Source organism: Artemia sp. Qi Xiang Cuo, chromosome 6, assembly GCF_049724085.1.
Source record: "Artemia sp. Qi Xiang Cuo chromosome 6, ASM4972408v1, whole genome shotgun sequence".
NCBI classification, from domain to species: Eukaryota; Metazoa; Arthropoda; class Branchiopoda; order Anostraca; family Artemiidae; genus Artemia; species Artemia sp. Qi Xiang Cuo.
The window spans coordinates 29,647,927-29,666,592 of NC_142799.1; the positions used below are offsets into that span (position 1 = coordinate 29,647,927).

General features: G+C 35.1%; 1 protein-coding gene across 1 annotated transcript in view; it reads left to right on the top strand.

Moving 5' to 3' along the window:
• The window catches only part of Rpt6 (26S proteasome regulatory subunit Rpt6), a 32,703-nt gene extending 15,369 nt beyond the window's left edge, over positions 1-17,334 (top strand). Inside the window, exons 2-7 of the mRNA XM_089090629.1 lie at positions 377-536; positions 3,667-4,083; positions 6,310-6,442; positions 11,198-11,351; positions 14,711-14,920; positions 17,126-17,334. Coding sequence (XP_088946755.1) covers positions 377-536; positions 3,667-4,083; positions 6,310-6,442; positions 11,198-11,351; positions 14,711-14,920; positions 17,126-17,266 — 1,215 coding nt within the window. The 3' untranslated portion in view covers positions 17,267-17,334. The remainder of the gene's footprint in view (positions 1-376; positions 537-3,666; positions 4,084-6,309; positions 6,443-11,197; positions 11,352-14,710; positions 14,921-17,125) is intronic.
• Positions 17,335-18,666: the final 1,332 nt, after the last annotated feature.

The window sequence follows — 18,666 nt, forward strand, 5'->3', positions numbered from 1 at the left end:
ATGCCATTATTAGCTTTATAATAATAAAGCAACACTCATCACCTGTTTTTTTTTTTTTAAGCATAGGAAAAACGGCTGTTTTTTTTTTGTTTTTTTTTTTTACAAAAACAGCTGGTTTTTTTACCTAAAAACAGAAAAGAAACAGGTCTCCTTTTTTTTTTTTTTTTTTTTACCTGTTCTGTTTTATTCAAGCCCTATTTATATTTTTTCTGTTTCTTAAAAAAAAAAAAAAAAAAATAGTGTCAATGCTTATTTTGAATGTTATGCCAAATAAATTATTTAAGGTCTATAAGTTTTTGATACTGAGGGTTTTATCTTTTTTCTCCATAAGTAGAAAATTTTCTGTATCTTTGACTAATATTGATTGGCATTGTAGATGGATATTGATGGACCAGGTCCAGTCTCAGATGGACCAAAAGGTGATGGCCTTAGACAATATTATATTGCCAAGATAGAAGAACTTCAGCTTGAAGTTGCTGAAAAAAGTCAAAATCTTAGGCGTCTTCAAGCTCAAAGAAATGAACTGAATGCTAAAGGTAAGTCTTACATGACAGTCCTGTTATAATTACTCAGGTGTAGTATATGTAGAATGATTAAGACTAATAGAAATTACTACAAATGAATAAAAAAAAAACTGAAATTAAAGTGAATAATAACATCAAATAAGAAATTAGGTGAATAGATGAATCCTTCAACAAACAGAAATGAAAATGGATAATCAACTCAAATTTGAAACAGACAGGAATTACAACCAATAAGACTAGTCTCAAAAGGGCTTATAGTGCAAAGAGTTTGTTTGGATCAGAGACAACGCATTTTTAACCCTCTCCTTGTCTTTCCTCTAAGTCAAAATTGGAGGTCCACTTGGCACCCTAACACTCCCTATGAAGTTTGTGCTCCTTTGAGTCCTGGTGAAATTTTCTCGTTAATTGAAAAAAAAATACCTTTTTCTGGACCTTTTTTTTTCGGAGAGAAATGGGGCCTTAGCCTCAAACTAAATTTTTCTTGTATGGTAGGGTCCATAGTTTTGAGTGCGAGTCTCTTCACAAGGAAAAATTTCGTTGTCTCTTTTTTTAGTTCTAATTTTCGGGTGAATAATTTTCCTATGAATTTAGGTCCCTTTGGCCCAAGGGGTTTCATATTTGAATTTTAAGCAAAAATGTTTTGGGGGTATTTTTAGGGATCCATTACTCCAAATCTAAGTGATTTTTTTGTGCTAGGGTCACCTTGACCCAGGAATATACAGGTGTAAGTTTCAAGCCCTTTAGAATAAAAGGGACCTTTTTGAGTCAATTTTTTTTTCTACTTTCTTTTTCACTGTGGTAATATTAGCCCACAGAAAAAAAGTTTTGGCACTTTTAAGGGGGACACCATCCCAATTTAAATTTTTTTAATAGGTTCTGTTTGGCCTGGGAACTTCTGGTCGCAAGTTAGAAACTGATCAGGGACAGGTTTTTGGCCAATTTTTGGGCCTCCTAATACCATAAACCCTCCTAACAAAAGTATGGTCTCCTTAGCCCAGGCAACAATTTCTGAAAGTTTCAAACCAATTGGAAAAAAGAAAGTCCTGGGCTCTTTTTGTGCTGCAGGTTTTAAAGGGGGCCTCTACCTTCACACTGATAACATTCTTATAAATTTGGGCTCACCTTGTGAGAGGGGACTTTAAATTTCAAGCTGCTCAGAAAAAAAAGGTTTGCTGGCTCTTTTTAGGGCCCTATTTTCAGCCAAGATCATTATTTTGTGAATTAGAGTTCCCTTGGCCCAAGGACTCTCAGACATAAGCTTCAAGCCAGCCAAAACGAATATTTTCTGGTTGTTGTTTTTTGTCTTTGGGGGGGGGATAAACAACATCGGATTTTGTTTTGTGTGTGTGTGTGTCTGCATAAAGGTTCCTTTGGCCCTGGAACTTGTGGGTGTTAATGTTAAGCTGTTTGAAGAAAAAAAAACTTTTAGCTGTTTATGGATGAACTAGTAGTATTATTTTTATTTTTTTTTCAATTTTTCCTGTTCATTAGAGTCCTCTTGGTCCATGGATTTAAAGATATAAGCTGTAAACTAATCGGGAAAAAGTTTTTGCCTTTGTGGGGGACCTTGAAAAACTGAACTTATTATATTAGGGTCCATAGGGTCTGAGAATTTATGGTTGTAATTTTAAAATTTATCTGTGACAACAAGATTTTTGACCCATCTCCATAACACTCTCTTTCCTTCACTCAAAGTTGTGTAGTCCCCTTACCCCTGCCAATGGTTTTTGAAAGTTTCAAGTCAATCAGTTTCAAGACGTTCGCTTCCAGGATCCATATTATTATTGGTGTTATGTTTCATCTTTTTTTATTTCAATAAATTGAATTGAATTGAAATCAGTAAAAACGGTTTTTGGACAATTTTTGGAACCCACATTGGGGTCTTCATGTCCACCTATAGCCAATAGGACTGTAAGGTTGAAGTTGTTTGGAGAAAACCAATTTTATCCTGCTTTTTGGGGAAACAATATTTCTTCTGTTGTTCCTTGTGCATTGGGGCCTTTTTAGACCAAGGATTTATGAATGCAAGTTTCATGTGAATCAGAAAAAGACAGTTTTTGGCCCTTTTTGGTGCCTGTTCCACCTAAAATATTTTCTGTGCCCTAGTTTCCTCTTATTCCAAAGACAGAGCTATAAATCTCAATAGGATTGGAAATGAAAAGCAGTTTGAAAATTTCAAAAAAATATTCGGAATATTTTAATTAAAGTGCTCTTTTGTTTTTAATTTTTGTGGTTTAAGAAATTATTTAGTTTGATCTGCTTCTGGGCTCTTTAACACCCTCTATCCTCCCAACAAAATATGTGTTTTTCTTGGCCCTAGGAATGATTTCTAAAAGTTTCATGCCAACTGGACATCCGAGATGAAACAGTCCTCCTTTTTAAACTTTAAAACCTATCTGTAAACATTTGACAGTTTTTATGATTTTTGCCTTATCGCAGGCGTCATTGGGGTCATGTTATCCGTGGAGGAAAATTTATTGGACCTTCTGCCTATTTTGAACAAAATAAATATCTCAAAATTGTGATCCAAAATCACTGGGTTTTAATGAGGCTGGTAGCAAGAAAGGCCACAGGAGTGGGACGTTATCTCGCATGATGGCATAGATATAAAAAAAAGCTTCTTTTCTAGCTTTTCCTCAGTAATTATTTTTGATTTAATTGCGTTATTACATAATTTAGCAACAACCAGGCGTGATCCATTGCACACGCCATCTGAAATATCTAAATTACGCATCAGCATAATTATTGTGCTGTTCTTTAGTTTTTTTTTGTAACGAGGTGGCAAATCAACAATTTAAATTGAATTAAGAAATTCTTGTGTAAATTCAATTCTTCGTTACTGTTTAGGCATCGTGGAATCATAACTTTTATAGGATTTGTATTCTATCCTAGAAAATGGGGATTCATATTGGAATTAGGACTATGACATGGAATCAAAACTGGAAACATTCTGATATTTTCTTGTCACTATTGTTGCTTTCTTGATTGAATTATAATTTTGTTTCTTTTATTTTTGTTCTTTTAGTTTCTATGTGAGGTCATGACTATTGTAGAGTTATGGGTAAAGTATGTATTTCTATTAGTTTTTTTTTAGTTTTTTTTTTTTTTTTTTTTATGAATAATTTTCAATCTATTCTTTCAGTTCGTATGCTTAAAGAGGAACTAGCTCTTTTACAGGAGCAAGGTTCTTATGTTGGTGAAGTGGTTAAGCCAATGGACAAGAAAAAAGTCCTTGTCAAAGTACATCCCGAAGGAAAGTATGTTGTGGACATTGATAAGAATATTGATATGAATGACGTAACCACCAGTTGCAGAGTTGCTCTCAGAAATGACAGCTATGTACTTCACAAGATTCTTCCAAATAAGGTCGATCCACTGGTGTCTTTGATGATGGTTGAAAAAGTCCCTGACAGTACTTACGAAATGGTTGGGGGTTTGGATCGTCAAATTAAGGAGATTAAGGAAGTTATCGAATTGCCAGTTAAGCATCCTGAGTTATTTGATGCCCTTGGGATTGCTCAGCCCAAAGGAGTACTTCTGTATGGACCCCCTGGAACTGGTAAGCTTTAAAGCTATATTTGTCTATAAGGTATTGTCACTCATGTATATGTTACCAGCATGCCATTTTGTCACCAGGGCCGTCACGTATGGGGGGAGGGGGACGCCCCCCTCCTAATATTTTCGGTTACTCGGTAAAAAAATAATTTGGTAATCCGACGCCATTAAAATTCTTTGTTTGGTTCAATAAAGACCACGAAAATACTGACATGTCATCGCAAAGGCAGCAGTTTTACCGACTTCTGCCGTCATTTTGTAGATGGTGTCACAACTTTCCATTTGGTTAAATAAACAGCATTAATAGTTACATGATATGTACCGAAATCTAAATCTCGGTTGGTAAATGCAGCGGTTTTACCGGCTCGTACAGTGGTTTTACGTATTGTATTCGAAACGGAAATGCTAATTATTTACAAAAACAGTTGGTAAAAATGATCAGCCAGTCGGTAAAATCTCTTGCTCTCCCCCCCCCCCCTGACACTGGTTGTCACGAACACTTTTACTTATATCTTCCCTTAAACTCAAAATTGTTTTTGTCATGCCCTATCTAACAATAAAGTCTTGGTGGCTTTTGGGGACGTTGCTGGAAAATTCACTGATGACATGCACCTTGGGAGCAGTGCTTTTATTCTCAGTTTTTAGAATTTTGAGGCAAGTGTCCGAAATTCGGGGACATGTTGGGGAAACAACTCAAAGTTTTGGTTTCAAATTCGGCATTTATAATACAACTACCCACTTTGCAGCTTTCAAATATTTCAATGTGTAACTTCAATTGTGACAACGTGTACCTTAAATCGTAATGATGGTAACTTTGAGGTAAGAAGTATCCTTCCAATGTAGTAGAAAATATACAATTGGGGCCAAGTTGCCTTAAGATACCTCAAGAAAAAGTCTCTGTTGTTGGTCTGCAACGTGGCTGAAATGAAAGTGAGCTTGTCTAAGCTACTCATTGTCTGAATTAAAACTATTTTGCTGCTGTTTGCTAATTAATGAGGTTCTACTATAATGCTTAAGTGTGGCTGGACTAGCGTTTCACTTTTCTTGGAGATTTTGCTGTAAAGCAGCCATGTATAATGATAATTAAGACTAAATAACTTGAGCATTAGCCAAGAACCTATGTATATCAGTAGTGGCATGTATGTTTGAGCTACAAATGTAATTAGGAATTTGCAATGTAGATATTGCTTCATTTAATGCTTACTTGCTGGCTGACCAAAGCAGCGAGCTACCAATCCAGAATTGTGGCCTCAGACAGAATGGCCTTGCATCATCTTTTTGAAAGACTACCTTAGGTGCCTTAGAGTAAAGTGGAGTAACTTTTTATTTACAGCAAAACGTAAACACTTAATCAACAAAAACCCAAAAGCCTTTTGGCATATTTAAGCGTATTACCTGTTATAAAGGAAAGGAAATATCATCATGCAGACTACATTTTAAATAATTTAAGCGGCTACAGTTACCAAAATAATACAAATATATTTTAATACCTTGATGAATACTATCATTGTATTTTTTTTTTTAGCAATGAATTGATATTTTATTTATTAGAGTATTTTTACTTGATATTAATAAGAATTAGAGACAGTACTAAAGGAATTAAAAAACAGTAAGGTCCTGTTGGGGCCCGTGCCCCTTATCATGAGATACGTACCCCTTTTCTCTAATACATAGATTTACGTATAATATAATTTTTGTTGGCACGTTAAACCCTCGTAGAGGCTAGCCTGTTTTCAAAGGCAGTTTAAAGGCTAGAATTTCATCATCGGAATAAATTGGTTTGTACTGAAGTTATATTTTAGTCTTCTCAAGGGCTAACCAAATCTTGCCCTTGGGTTATACCTTATGGATAAAGTTGCTTCAATTTTGGTGCTCTATTGGCTTCATTGGCCAACCTTGTCACGTGCTGGCAAAACAAGGGAGCTGGCCTCTTTTCTGTATATAGATATACGTTTTTTAGTTAGTTCCTGTTTAAAGTTCAGCGAGATAATGTTGAATTTAGCATTGGTAAATAGAAGTGAGTTATATTTCTAATACTGTGATTGATCATTTTCCGAACCCTGGTAGAGTTGGAAAGAGAGAGATCATTCGTAACACATACTGCAGAGCCCATCCTCCTCCAAAGATATATATTTGTGTGGGTAAAACAAGAGTGTATAGGATACAAGAGTGTGTTTGAATGGGTAAAATAAATTCTTGTCATCTATTCATTTTTATTTATTTTTTATAGGGAAAACCTTGTTGGCTCGAGCTGTTGCTCATCATACAGAGTGTACATTTATTCGTGTTTCTGGATCTGAGCTTGTTCAAAAGTTTATTGGAGAGGGGTCTAGGATGGTTAGAGAGCTTTTCATTATGGCAAGGTAAGTTTCTCTCTCTCACGCTCACACACACACACACCCCCAACTCACACCAACACACTTCTTTTCTCTTTCCCTCTTTCTTTCCCAATTTTGCCCTTCGAAAAAAAAATCATTTGAGCTGGATAGCATTCAAAAGTTAAAGTTTCATCTAAGAACAAACACTAAATCCCTATGATTTTTTTTTTTTTTACCAATGTTTAACATATACTCTTGTGAAATTCCACATTTTAAAATACCAAAACCTTTTTAAGCTAGGCTTATAAAGAAATATTTTTTAGAGTAAAAAAAATAGTTTTTTATTTTGTCTAACATATATTATATGTTACGGTGAATGTCCGCAAATTGGTGAATGTCGGCATTCACTTGTGAATATCCGAAATACTTTTTTTCTCCTTGGATTTAGTTACTGTTGCCGATAAAGGCTAGGTTAAATTGGTTTTGAACCCATTTCTGATATATAGAACCAAATTTAACGTAACCTAATCTAAACTAACATAACCTAACATAACTTTAACTTTTACCATCATAGCTTGCATCAGACTGAAAAAGTTGACTTGCAAAGCTAATTGAATCCAAGCAGAGAAAAGGGTGTTTTGGACATTCACTGGTGAATATCGACATTAACCAGATTACGGACATTCACTGTAACATATATATATATATATATATATATATATATATATATATATATATATATATATATATATATATATATATATATATATATATATATATATATATATATATATATATATATATATATATATATATATATATATACTTTAGCACGGGCATGTTACAAAACAGTCATTCAGTCAAGATAAATCCCATACCTCCCCCTCCCATCATTTTTCTGAAAATACCTCCTTAATGCCCTTAGCCTTATTATTATTATTTCTTTTATTTATTGTTTTTTTAGGGTGCCTGTTTTCGAGTATAACTCACTGTGTAGGCACCCTCTGTAAATATTTTCTTTTCCATTGATTCTTATTGTAAAAGTGTTATTTGTCTTGTAGTGATTTAATGAGAAATTAAATGAACTTGAATAGTAGTAGTATTAAAAGTAGCAGGAGTCGTATACACATGGTACCTTTTGATTGGTTCAACATCCCTCTTAACTTGCGCTGAAAGTTTGGCCTGGGGCAACCTCTCAAATTGTAATCTATGTGTTATGATTGTTTTTAGTCTTGCTGAAAAGCTTTGGCAAGTACTTCTGTCTAAAGTTATATGTACTTGAATTTTATCTCAGAAACACGTAAAGCCTGCAGTAAATGCAAAATTGAATGCCCACTGTGGTAAATAACCACAAATGGGTAAATAACCACGATGCAATCTCACTATGTCATGGGCTTACTTTTCAGGCGGTTATTAGATTTTACAAAGTTGTAAATTGTCATGCCTTGTTTCAAACACTTAAATTTTGGCATGAGCGTCTTACAAAACAGTGATTCCGACAAGATAAATTCCATAATTCGTTTAGTATCCAAAATGTGAAAATATAGAGCGATCCCAAATCAGCTTCAAATGGTGATTCTTCGTCACTTTCTTCTTCTTCTTCTATTTAACAGCAGGCGGGCTTTTCAGTAATACTATTTAGCCATTTTCTTTTTGCTTCACTCTGTGGGCTACAGAGCTACTGGCTTGATTGCCTCATATTTATTAGATAATTTCAGATATCTTTCAGTAGATCTTTCGACTCTAGGAGTTCAATTGTAAAAGGATAGATGTTGAATCATATGCTCTTTTTGCAGATATAGTTGGATAGGCTCTTGGCTGATACTAAGATTTTGTGGTATTTGAAGCATTTTAACAGTTTACAAAACAAGATATGTTCTGCAGACGTCAGTATATTACATTCGAATCCGCAATGTTCAATTGTTTCATTATTCATATTACAATGCCTGCAAAGAGGGGACAGGGGAATTGAACCACTTGAATTAGAGAACTTATACGAGAATGCAAGAAAATTTAGTCCATTTGTTCCAGAACGAATTCTATGATAAATTTTAGAAAAATACTTTTTGGGAAATGGGGAAAGGATAGGATTTTTCTTATTAAAATTAATATCTGATAGTCTCCATCGGTAAATATCTCTAATGGGGATTGGTCTCCCACTTGGCTGGTCAATATTTATAGCATTTTTTGCTATTTCATCAACTTGATGATTACCACTTATGCCAGAGTGGCTAGGAATATACTGAAAATAAGTTCTTATGCCACTTGAAGCAATAATATTTATAATACTGATACAATGATTAGTGTCAATGTCCAACTTATACTGAGGAGCTGAGGCCAGCAACTCAAGGCTTGATAAAGAATCAGAATATACTATAATATTATTTGAATTTGCATTCAAAGGTTGGTTTCCCTTAAGTTGTTCTAATGCCATGATTATGGCATTTAACTCAGCAGACATTATAGATAAATTATTATATAATCTCTCGCCCATTGCAATTTACAGGTGAGTAAGGAAAGCACCACTTGCTACCTTCTCATTCATTTTTGACCCATCAACAAATATTTGGAAGTGGTTTTTATAGGTAATTGTATTAAGTCCAGCAAATTTTGCTGAAGTCACTTGGTGATTTTCTTCCAAAACACTGTTTTAAAATTTTTGGGGGTGCCAAAGGAGAGTGAATCCTCAGCAGAAGGAAGAAGAATAAAATTGAGAAAACAACTTTACAAAATTCTAAAATACTTACTTGCATCATTTCTAAAAGTGCTTCACTTTACTATAGGCTACCTTCCCCTAATATCCAAATAAGTTAGGTTTTCCCTACATTTTCCCACCCCTCACTCTTTTCCTCAAATAGATTTAATCGCAAAGAAGCAACATTGACGAAATCAAGAAACGGTAAAAATGCATGAAAAATATGTAATTTTGTTTAAATATTTGCACATAAGGGGCTTGAGGGGGGGGGGGGTATACAAAGAACTAATTGTTTAAACAGTACCTTTGTTAAGAGCGGCTAGCCAGTTTTCCGATTCTCTAAATTTATGAAATACCCCCCAAAGCCTCTACTTTTCGAGAGTTTAGGGCTTTCAGTGTTGGTTTACAAAAGTATGTAGGAGTCAGTGTTAGCGTTCAGGTGAGCCCTTTATTCGTCTCTCTACCCTTTGGTTCCCAGTGGTGCGTTTTTTTTAACGCCAAACGGGTAAGGTATAGCGGATGCGGGAAAATTGCAAAAATGTTCACATAGAAACGGTTTATTACAGCCGTTGAAGCGCAAAGATACCATGATACTTGTATATTTAAAAAGCATATGCATGGGAATAGGCTAAATCAAATTCTAGAAGCCAAAAAAAATATTCAAAGGGCTAACCTGTAATAGCCTAGGCTAACTATGCCTAATGAAAAATATGAGTCTTACCTCCTTGGCTCATTTGCTCGTAAAAATCCCCCCAGGACTCGCTTGTTAAAATTTTATATTGATAGGGGAGAATCCTCATGTTGTTTGTCAAATATTAACAGAAAACTTTTGATAAACATGTTTAGTTTCTCAGTTACTTGCAATTTATGGCTCTACAATGCTTTCAATTTAAAATAACGGATACGATTTTCAACGGCTCAGTAGAAATATTTCGACGGAGCCGTTGAACCGTTGTCACACAGAAATTTGCAGCAAAAAAAACCGGAGGAAATATCGCATCAGTGGGAACCCAGGGTAGGTCTATGAGAAGATAATCAAGTCTTAGTTCCATGGTACACTCTTATTTCGTGCTCCATCTATGTACCCAATCGAATTTGCTTCTATTTCAGCTGTTTGCTTTTTAATCGCCTATCTTAATTGGAGTTACCCAGTGTTTTATCTCTGTCAAATCTAAAAATGACACAAAAATATGTTATTTTGGCCTGCAACATGGCACCTTACTCTGGCATTACCAAGATGTATTCATAAAAAAACACGTGTATTACTGAATTAGAGTAAATTGAAAAAAAAAATTCCCTTCACAGTTTTTTTCACTTAAAAAAAAATTATTAAAATTTGTTTAGTATGGGCTGTTTTTGCTCTTTACTAGGTTCTTCATAAAGGAACCTGATTTTTCTTTCAATTATAAATCTTGCTGATGGTTTGCACCTGTATGCGATTTTGGCTACTATTAAATATCACTGATTTTTTATTTGTTTACTGCAAAACATTTTAAATTCACAAAAAAAAATCAAGAAGCATTGGATAAGCTGAAAGAAAATTAAGCTTGTACTGAAGCATTCAGTATGCTATCATCAACGTTAGTCAATAGTAAAAGCTATATAATATCATATTATCGACGGGACTCGATAGTAAAAGCTATAAAATATCGTACTATCATAGGCTATATCATAGGCTATAAAAAGTTATCATAGACGAGTTGTAACAATAACTTGCAAATAATATTTCTAAACCTGTGTTTCGACCACATGGTTCTTTGCTTTGTCGTAATAAATTTTTTGACTTTTATTATTTTTGCGAAATATCTGGCGCTTTGGTTTTTCAAAATACGTATACCAGGAAGCTTTGCTTTAAACAAAAATAGATATTCTCATGCTGATGTTTCTCGTTGTCGTTTTTTGCATTTGATTTTAATTTGATCTTTATTAATGTTTTTTTGTAATTACTGTGTATTTTTTGTTTCTCGTTGTCATTTTATTTTTCATTAGCTTTTGTTTGTTTTTCAGTGTTATTTTAAAAGGTAATTTTTATTCAATGTATTATTTTGTATATATAAGGAGAGTGGACAAGGTAATGATTTTCTTTCGTTTCTTTCTCCTTTTAGGGAACATGCTCCATCAATTATTTTTATGGATGAAATAGATTCCATTGGTTCTTCTCGCATTGAGTCTAGCAGTGGTGGAGATTCGGAGGTCCAGCGAACTATGCTTGAACTTCTCAATCAACTTGATGGTTTTGAAGCTACAAAAAACATTAAAGTTAGTCTTATATCTCATATCTTAATCTAGGGCTTATCTATGCAAGTTTCGGGAAAAATGTTCCATCTGAAACGTATGTTCTGATGTTCATATTTCCTAATATATGTTCGCTCTAACTTTAGGACAAGCCTGCAATTGTAACTTGCACCAAAAAGGCAGAATACTTACGTCATTGGATTCATTAGTGTCATATCTATCAATTCCCCGAGCCCTGAGTTACAATACTTAATTTTTTTTACAATACTTTCAAGGCCGTATCCAGGATTTTTTTTTTCCGGGGGAAGGGGGAGGGGCTACATAAAAAAAAATCTCAAAAACATATAAAAAATTTGTTTATATCCATTTTTGCTACGTTTTACGAGTCAGAAGAACATTTGGGGGGGGGGTCAAACACCCCTACCCCCCCCCCCCCTGGGTACTGCCTTGAATACTTTAGAGTTACAATATTTAAACTTTGTTCTTAGAAAAGGACCTAACTTGCTTTATTATAGGAAAATTATCCTTTTTTAGTAATTTGAAATAATTTTCATCGTACACTTAATCTAAACATACTGTATAACAGATTTCAAAAAATTAATTCGATAGATGGAGGGAACTGAAAATATATTTTACAATCGAGGGGGGGGGGAACTTGTTGTTTTCAGTTTTTCCCAATTAGATCACCAGCCGAAAGGTATGTTTGAGTTGGAATTCAAAAAAGACTATTTTAGTTTAATCTTGGTGAACAAGAAATAGAAAATTTGATTGAAATCTACAGGGCACCGTAAATAAAAGTTTTCGAAACTATGCCACCATTTAATTTTTGGATTGACGGTCAAAATAGCAAAATTTTTGTCTTTCGTTGATGTATTAAAACTGGGTCTATGCGTTTTCCCCCAGATGATTGCCTCCTCCACCCTTCCGCAGAAAAAACCCTCTCCGCGGTAAATCCACCCTCATATTCCCCCTGGATGATTTCGGATGTTCATTAGAAGGGAATTCGAACGTTCTACTCAACTGTTTCAAGTCAGAGGCAATGCTATAGCGTTGCCTGTAGTAAAGAGCTATAAGGGTTCAGTATATTATTATTAATTTTTTTTTTTTTTCAGAAGCACTTCACATGGAAGGAGTGGCCGTCGTATTAACTTTGGAGGGGCTCATTTGATTGCAAATTAAAAGTTCTAGTGCCCTTTTTCAGAGTCAAAAGTGATTGGAGGACAACAAGCCACACCCACTTCGTTATTTTCTCCAAACGTATCTGATCAAAATTTTGAGATAGCTATTTTCTTCACAATAGTCAAATAACCATGTTTCCGTGTTTGACAACCCCCCTTCCAGCCCCAGGTGCAAGGGCTGTAAGATCGGCAAGTTACGCCATTTTTAAGATATAAAGTTTTATGGAAACGGTGGTCGGAAATTGAGTTTTAGTCCTTTTTTTAAATCAAAAGCGATTGGAAAACCAACCAGCCCCCGGTCCCAGAGCTGATTTTGATGCCTGGTCCTTTTTTAATTCTGAAAAGTGATTACACGTCCATGATCTTTCTTAGGTAAAAATGCACCAAACATTTTTAGACAAGAGCTTCAAACTTCTACAGTAGGGTTCTCCGTTTGCATTGTTGGTTGGGGGGGGCAGATGCCTTAAAGGGTGCATTTAGTGCCGAAACATCATAACTCTTTGAGCCTTCAGGTAAACACAGCATTAGTTCTAAGAAAGGGGTAGGGGTGGTAGAAATTGATATTGAATCCCTTTTGATTTCTGGGAATATTTCTGGTCTACGCTGTTATTATTAAAGTAAAGAGTAACATTAAACCCCAAAATTAGCAGAATTTATTTCTTGCGGGAGGGTGGCTTTCCCTTCCTCATCCTTAAGCTCCCCCTTCGTGGTCGTAGAAGCTTCGGAGGATAATCATTCGATTAGAACTTGATAGTTCTGGTCCTTTTTATAAGTCAAAACTGATTGGAGGCCAATCAGTCCCTGTCCTAAAACTGTTTTTGATATTTGCTCCTTTTGTTACCTCTTAGGACATCTGATCGTCTTTTTATGGTACCTACTTTGTACTTTCTCTGTGACTGCTCAATTTTGCATGTGGGGGAATTTTTAGAGAGGGGGGGGGGGTTCCTATTAAAACTGTAGAAGAACAGAAAAATAATATACCCAAAGAAAAATAATTGGAGAGCTAGAAATTTAACCACGTTTCAAGACTATTCCGCATTAAAAAATACTTGGGAAAAGGAGGGATTAGCAATAAAGTGGACCAAGCACTAGGCACGTCGCAACTGTAGATCTTTGGATCCCTGTCCCTTCTTTCTCTCTCCCCTCCCCCCGCAAAAAAATATTAAATAGGTATTTTTATGGTTCCTCTAATTTCTTATATTTCTCTTTAACTCTATTGTTTTACTTTTTTCGAACTTGACCTGGATCAAAATCCTATGTTTGTTATTCAAGGGCAATTTTCAAGTTTGGTAGCTTTTCTTCGCTCCTAGTGCTCACTCGCCAAGTTTTTTAATTTTTTATACAAGTAAATACATAGGATAAGATAAAGGCATGAATTTAAACCAAGAGGTTTCAAATCTCTCCCGCCCCCCCCCCCCCGTCTCCCTCTCATGGAAAAATTGTGCCCCAGTGGTGAAATGGCTTTTCTTTTCTTATTTTAAGACCCCCTCCCCTCCGTAAGGGTTATAGCAATGTCCTCTTTTGTTTTCAATAAGAGTCTATCCCAGGTTTGTTAAGGCCATTTTCGTCTTGTCAAATACTTCAACTTAAAGATATGGTTAAGAATATGGCACTGGACTTACTGTCCCTACTCGCAAGACTGACCTTCCAGGAAATACAATGGAGGGTTGGGGCTAGCCATCCTGTGCTAATGCACACTATTCCTGTTTCCCTTCCCCAGATTTCTCCAGGTACCCGTTTAGAGCTAAATTGCCTGACTGAGCTTATAGGGTCAGGGCATTGAGCCCTGTTCCAAACCAATTAACCAGGGACACCAGGACTGGAACCTTCAACGTATTTTGGTACAATTTGGCACATACCCCATAGCATAGTATGTGCTATGGGGTATGTCATATACATACAATGCATATTATATCAGAAATCGGTACACCCAGCAGTTATCTCTGAAAGGAGAGGCTGATGAAGCCGAAAATATTGTTTTTGATGGGGGAGGGGAAAGGGTGTGGCTGTAATTAAACTTTATATGTAATTAACCTTATATAGTGTCTAATTATTTACTGCTTTGTTTGTTTTTAAAAGGAAGGTCACGGCGATATCCACAAATGTGGAATTTAAAGTAATAAATTTGCAAAAAATCTTGAGGCCTTCAGTCTCAGCCTTGTCTTTGGGATGTGCATCAGTGTGATATGATTAGTTCTTTTATAGGTGATTATGGCAACCAATCGTATTGATATTTTGGACCCTGCTTTGCTTAGACCTGGGAGGATTGATCGCAAAATTGAGTTCCCACCTCCAAACGAAGATGCTCGTCTCGACATCCTTAGGATTCACTCCAGGAAAATGAACTTGACTCGAGGGATTAATTTGAGAAAAATTGCTGAGACTATGCCAGGTGCTTCGGGTGCTGAAGTAAAGGTGAATTAAAAAAAATATTTGTTTAATTTAGCATAAACAATTAATTTAAAACTCGTGCCTGTGCCCATTTTCACTACCTCCCCCCAACTCTTGAAGTTTTTATTATTTTCTCTATAATTTCTATTATTTATTTTTAAATCCTTTCCATAGTTTCATTTTTATTTCTTGGCAGCTATCCAACTGTATCTCATAACTAAATGCTAGAGTTTACTGAGCGAGTTAGTATTTTCCTTTTTGCAGTTACGGTGAAACCTTAAAGGACCCAATAATTCATTCCATTCCCTAGGACGACACAAATTTCATGTCGGAAATTCAATGAACCACACTTGAAAGTAACAAACTCTGCAGATGGTTGCATAATGAATTACGTAATTATGTCTGGCTAGGGTTGCCACCCGGTGAGAAAAAAATCACTAGAAGTAGTGATAAATCACTAGGGATGGCAACCCTGTGCCTGGCATTTACTGCCTCCTTTCCTTCTTGCTTGAATTTTTAAACAAATTTGACTGCGAACAGCTACAGGGATAGCCTACAGCTACAGCATAAATGGCTTTTACAATTATGTTCGACATTACCGTTCACGACCACTTGTTTTATTTTGGTATGTTGCTTTGTAGTATATTAGAAATCCATGCTCCCAGAAGTTAGCTCTGAAAAGAACGAGTGATGAAACCCAAAATGTTTTCCTGGGTGGGGGAGGGGGCGTGGCGTTAATTAAACCTTGTATAGTTTCTAAGTTATTTACTGCTTTGTTTCTTTTTAAAAGGAAGGTCACAGCAATATCCACAAATGTGCAATTTAAAGTAATAAATGACTTAGGGGGGGGGGGGTGAATAAATTACCTTTGAGGGTACTGGTCCTTAAAAAGTACGTCCTATTCCAGTTTGGTATATTTATAATCTCACTTACAAGAAAAATAAAAATAATAGAGAAAAGTAAAATTCCTTCATATGCTTAAGGCATAAAGTAATCAAATAAATGAAAATTGTTTTAGTGAATTCTGGAATCACCTTGTGTAACAGCGTTACGATGTTTTGAACAAAATTGCTTCAAACTGGGATTCTTTAGCAATAAAACTCCATAAACAGTAAGGATTTTTTTAAGAGGAAACGCGGTTGATCTTTTTCATAAACTCCTGTACTGTGTTTCTTTTTTCTTTTTTTTTTATTTGATTAACGAGTTAAGTTTCGTCGCCCGGTAGAAACTAATGTCATAAAAGTAAATATTCCAATCACTAAATTGAAAGCAGTGTTCCTGATTTTGAACTTGTAAAAAATGAAATATTGATGTTCTTTTTGGATATGTATTTGAAGGGGTGTACTTTTCTAATAGAAATTTTCTAGAGAGACGAGAGAAATAATTTTGAACGTAGTTTAATCAGTCATTCAGACTCTACAAGAGGGATCTTGTTTATTCATTAGTTTCAGTGGCTCTGATTTTCCAATCTAAAAATCTAGTCACGGCATAAAAAAAAAACGGAAAAAATTATTTACTGTGCACTGTGTTAAACCAAGGTGTTGGCAGGCCAACATTTAACTAACTTTGCTTAAGAAAAGCTGGTTTCAAATTAGATTTTTTAATGTTTCAACTTGAGTAAGATAATAAACAGATTTAAATTTTATATATAAAGTCTTTCGATTTTGCCGAGTGGAACATCCAGGATTTTTGAGAAGTAATGGGGGTGTGCTGCTTTTTATGGTGACAGATTCATGTAAATGTAAGCGCTAGCCTTACAAAAGGAAGCTGGATTCAAGCCGAGGGGGTGATTGCTGCTCCCCCTCTCTCCACCTGGATCGAATGTAGGTGCCAACACACGGTACCATGTAGCGGAACCAAACAAAAAAAGAAAAAAAAACAAGTATCAGTTCATGGTATTAGATTGGAAAAAGTGTATTAGAAAACGGATGTAGTATAAAAATGTTTGTAGTAGAAAAGGTGGCGGGTTGGTCCACTTCAGCCCCAATCACATCTTACGATCATCCAGTAGGTGAATGATATAAATAAAATTATAAATCCGATAATTGTCAGGTTTCGCACCTTATGGCATTTTATTCTGGTGTTGTAAGAATGCGTTAAGAGTTAAGTCCGTAAACACCATTTCTAATTTGTTCTGCGTCCCTACCAGTTTTTTTTTTACCATAATGTGTTTTATATTGTTACTTTTTAATTTATAGTAATTATTGAATTAACAAAACATAATTTCAGGGTGTTTGTACAGAAGCTGGAATGTATGCTCTTCGAGAAAGACGTGTACATGTCACCCAAGAAGATTTTGAAATGGCCGTTGCTAAAATCATGCAAAAGGACTCTGACAAAAATATGTCTATCAGAAAGCTTTGGAAGTAGTTATATTATTATGGACTTTTGTTTATCTTCTCTTTTCATTCTCTATTAGTAAAATCCTTTTTATTGTACTCTATATTTTGGTTTATTTTTATGCCCGTTTGAAGTCTAGTTAGGTTTGGTTCTAGAGAATGTTCCCACTGCTTATAAATATTTACAAAGTCATATGATAGTAAAAAATAATAAGAAAGACAGAAGGGATGCTACTTTAAAAAATGCATGAAAATCCACATAAGGTGTGTAAAAAATGTTATTTAGATTCATCAAACATTTAGCCAGCTTCAAGATATTTTCTTAAATACAAATTTGAAGTTTCTATAGTGTATTTTATTTGCAAAATTATGCAAAGTCCATAGTGAAATGTAATGAGTGATTTTGTTACAAAAAAAAAAACTAAAGATCTGGTTGACTTTTTTAGTTGGTTGAAAAGATCTCATTTGTCCTTAAATTTGACATTGAAAAGTTGTGGTATTTACTCGCCTGAAGCATCTAATTCAATAGCATGTATTGCATTCTACCACCTACGTAACTAGGGTAGTAGGTAGAAGATACGTAAGTAGGTAGAGAAACCTAAGAGGCTTTCGCTTTCAAGCAGACATACCAGTCGGAATTCGCAAATGACGTCTAGGGGCGTGATCTGCTATGGGCCAGGGGGGCAACTGCCTCCCCAGACCTCAGTTTGTCTCCAGTGGAAATGTAGCGTCTTCAAAGATCTTGTCAAACCTATGATAGGCCTACATAATTTAAGTATCCACAGAAACAGATCATTCTACTTCAATGTATCTTTGCCTATATCGTACTACTTTATGTGGCTCATTTTTCAATGGCATTTTCACTTGACTTGGGAAAATTAACTCCAACTTTTGCCTTCCCCCTAGGATGTTGACGAAAGTACGCCACTGTTGACATCATGGTGAATTCGAATTCACAAATAATTTCTTAGACCACACTGCCTTTCCGTTACCAGAACTTGATAAATGAAAAATATAAATGGAATTACTGGTATAATATTTAAATAAAACAGTGGAACAAAAAGAAAAAGAACAACAACGAACTTTAAATAACAAATCCGAATATTTCAATTCCACAACCGTGAGCCTTTATCAACGAAGAAAAAATGAATGGAAAAAATACTTAGATAAATTAAACACAACACTTAAAGAAAAACTAAACAAAAAAGTAAATAAAACTCACATCTTAATCAATTCCAAATACTACTGCAAATAAGCAACACAGAATGAAATAGGCTATAGATTGGCTCTGGTACAACAGATTACACCATAGACAATCTGCTTTAGCAAGATACAATCTGTAGCCTGTTCCATTCTGTGTAGTAGAAAATAAGAAGCAATAAAACTGCACATCCCGATTGCTTGAATGTAATGCTTAGAAGAAAGATTGGC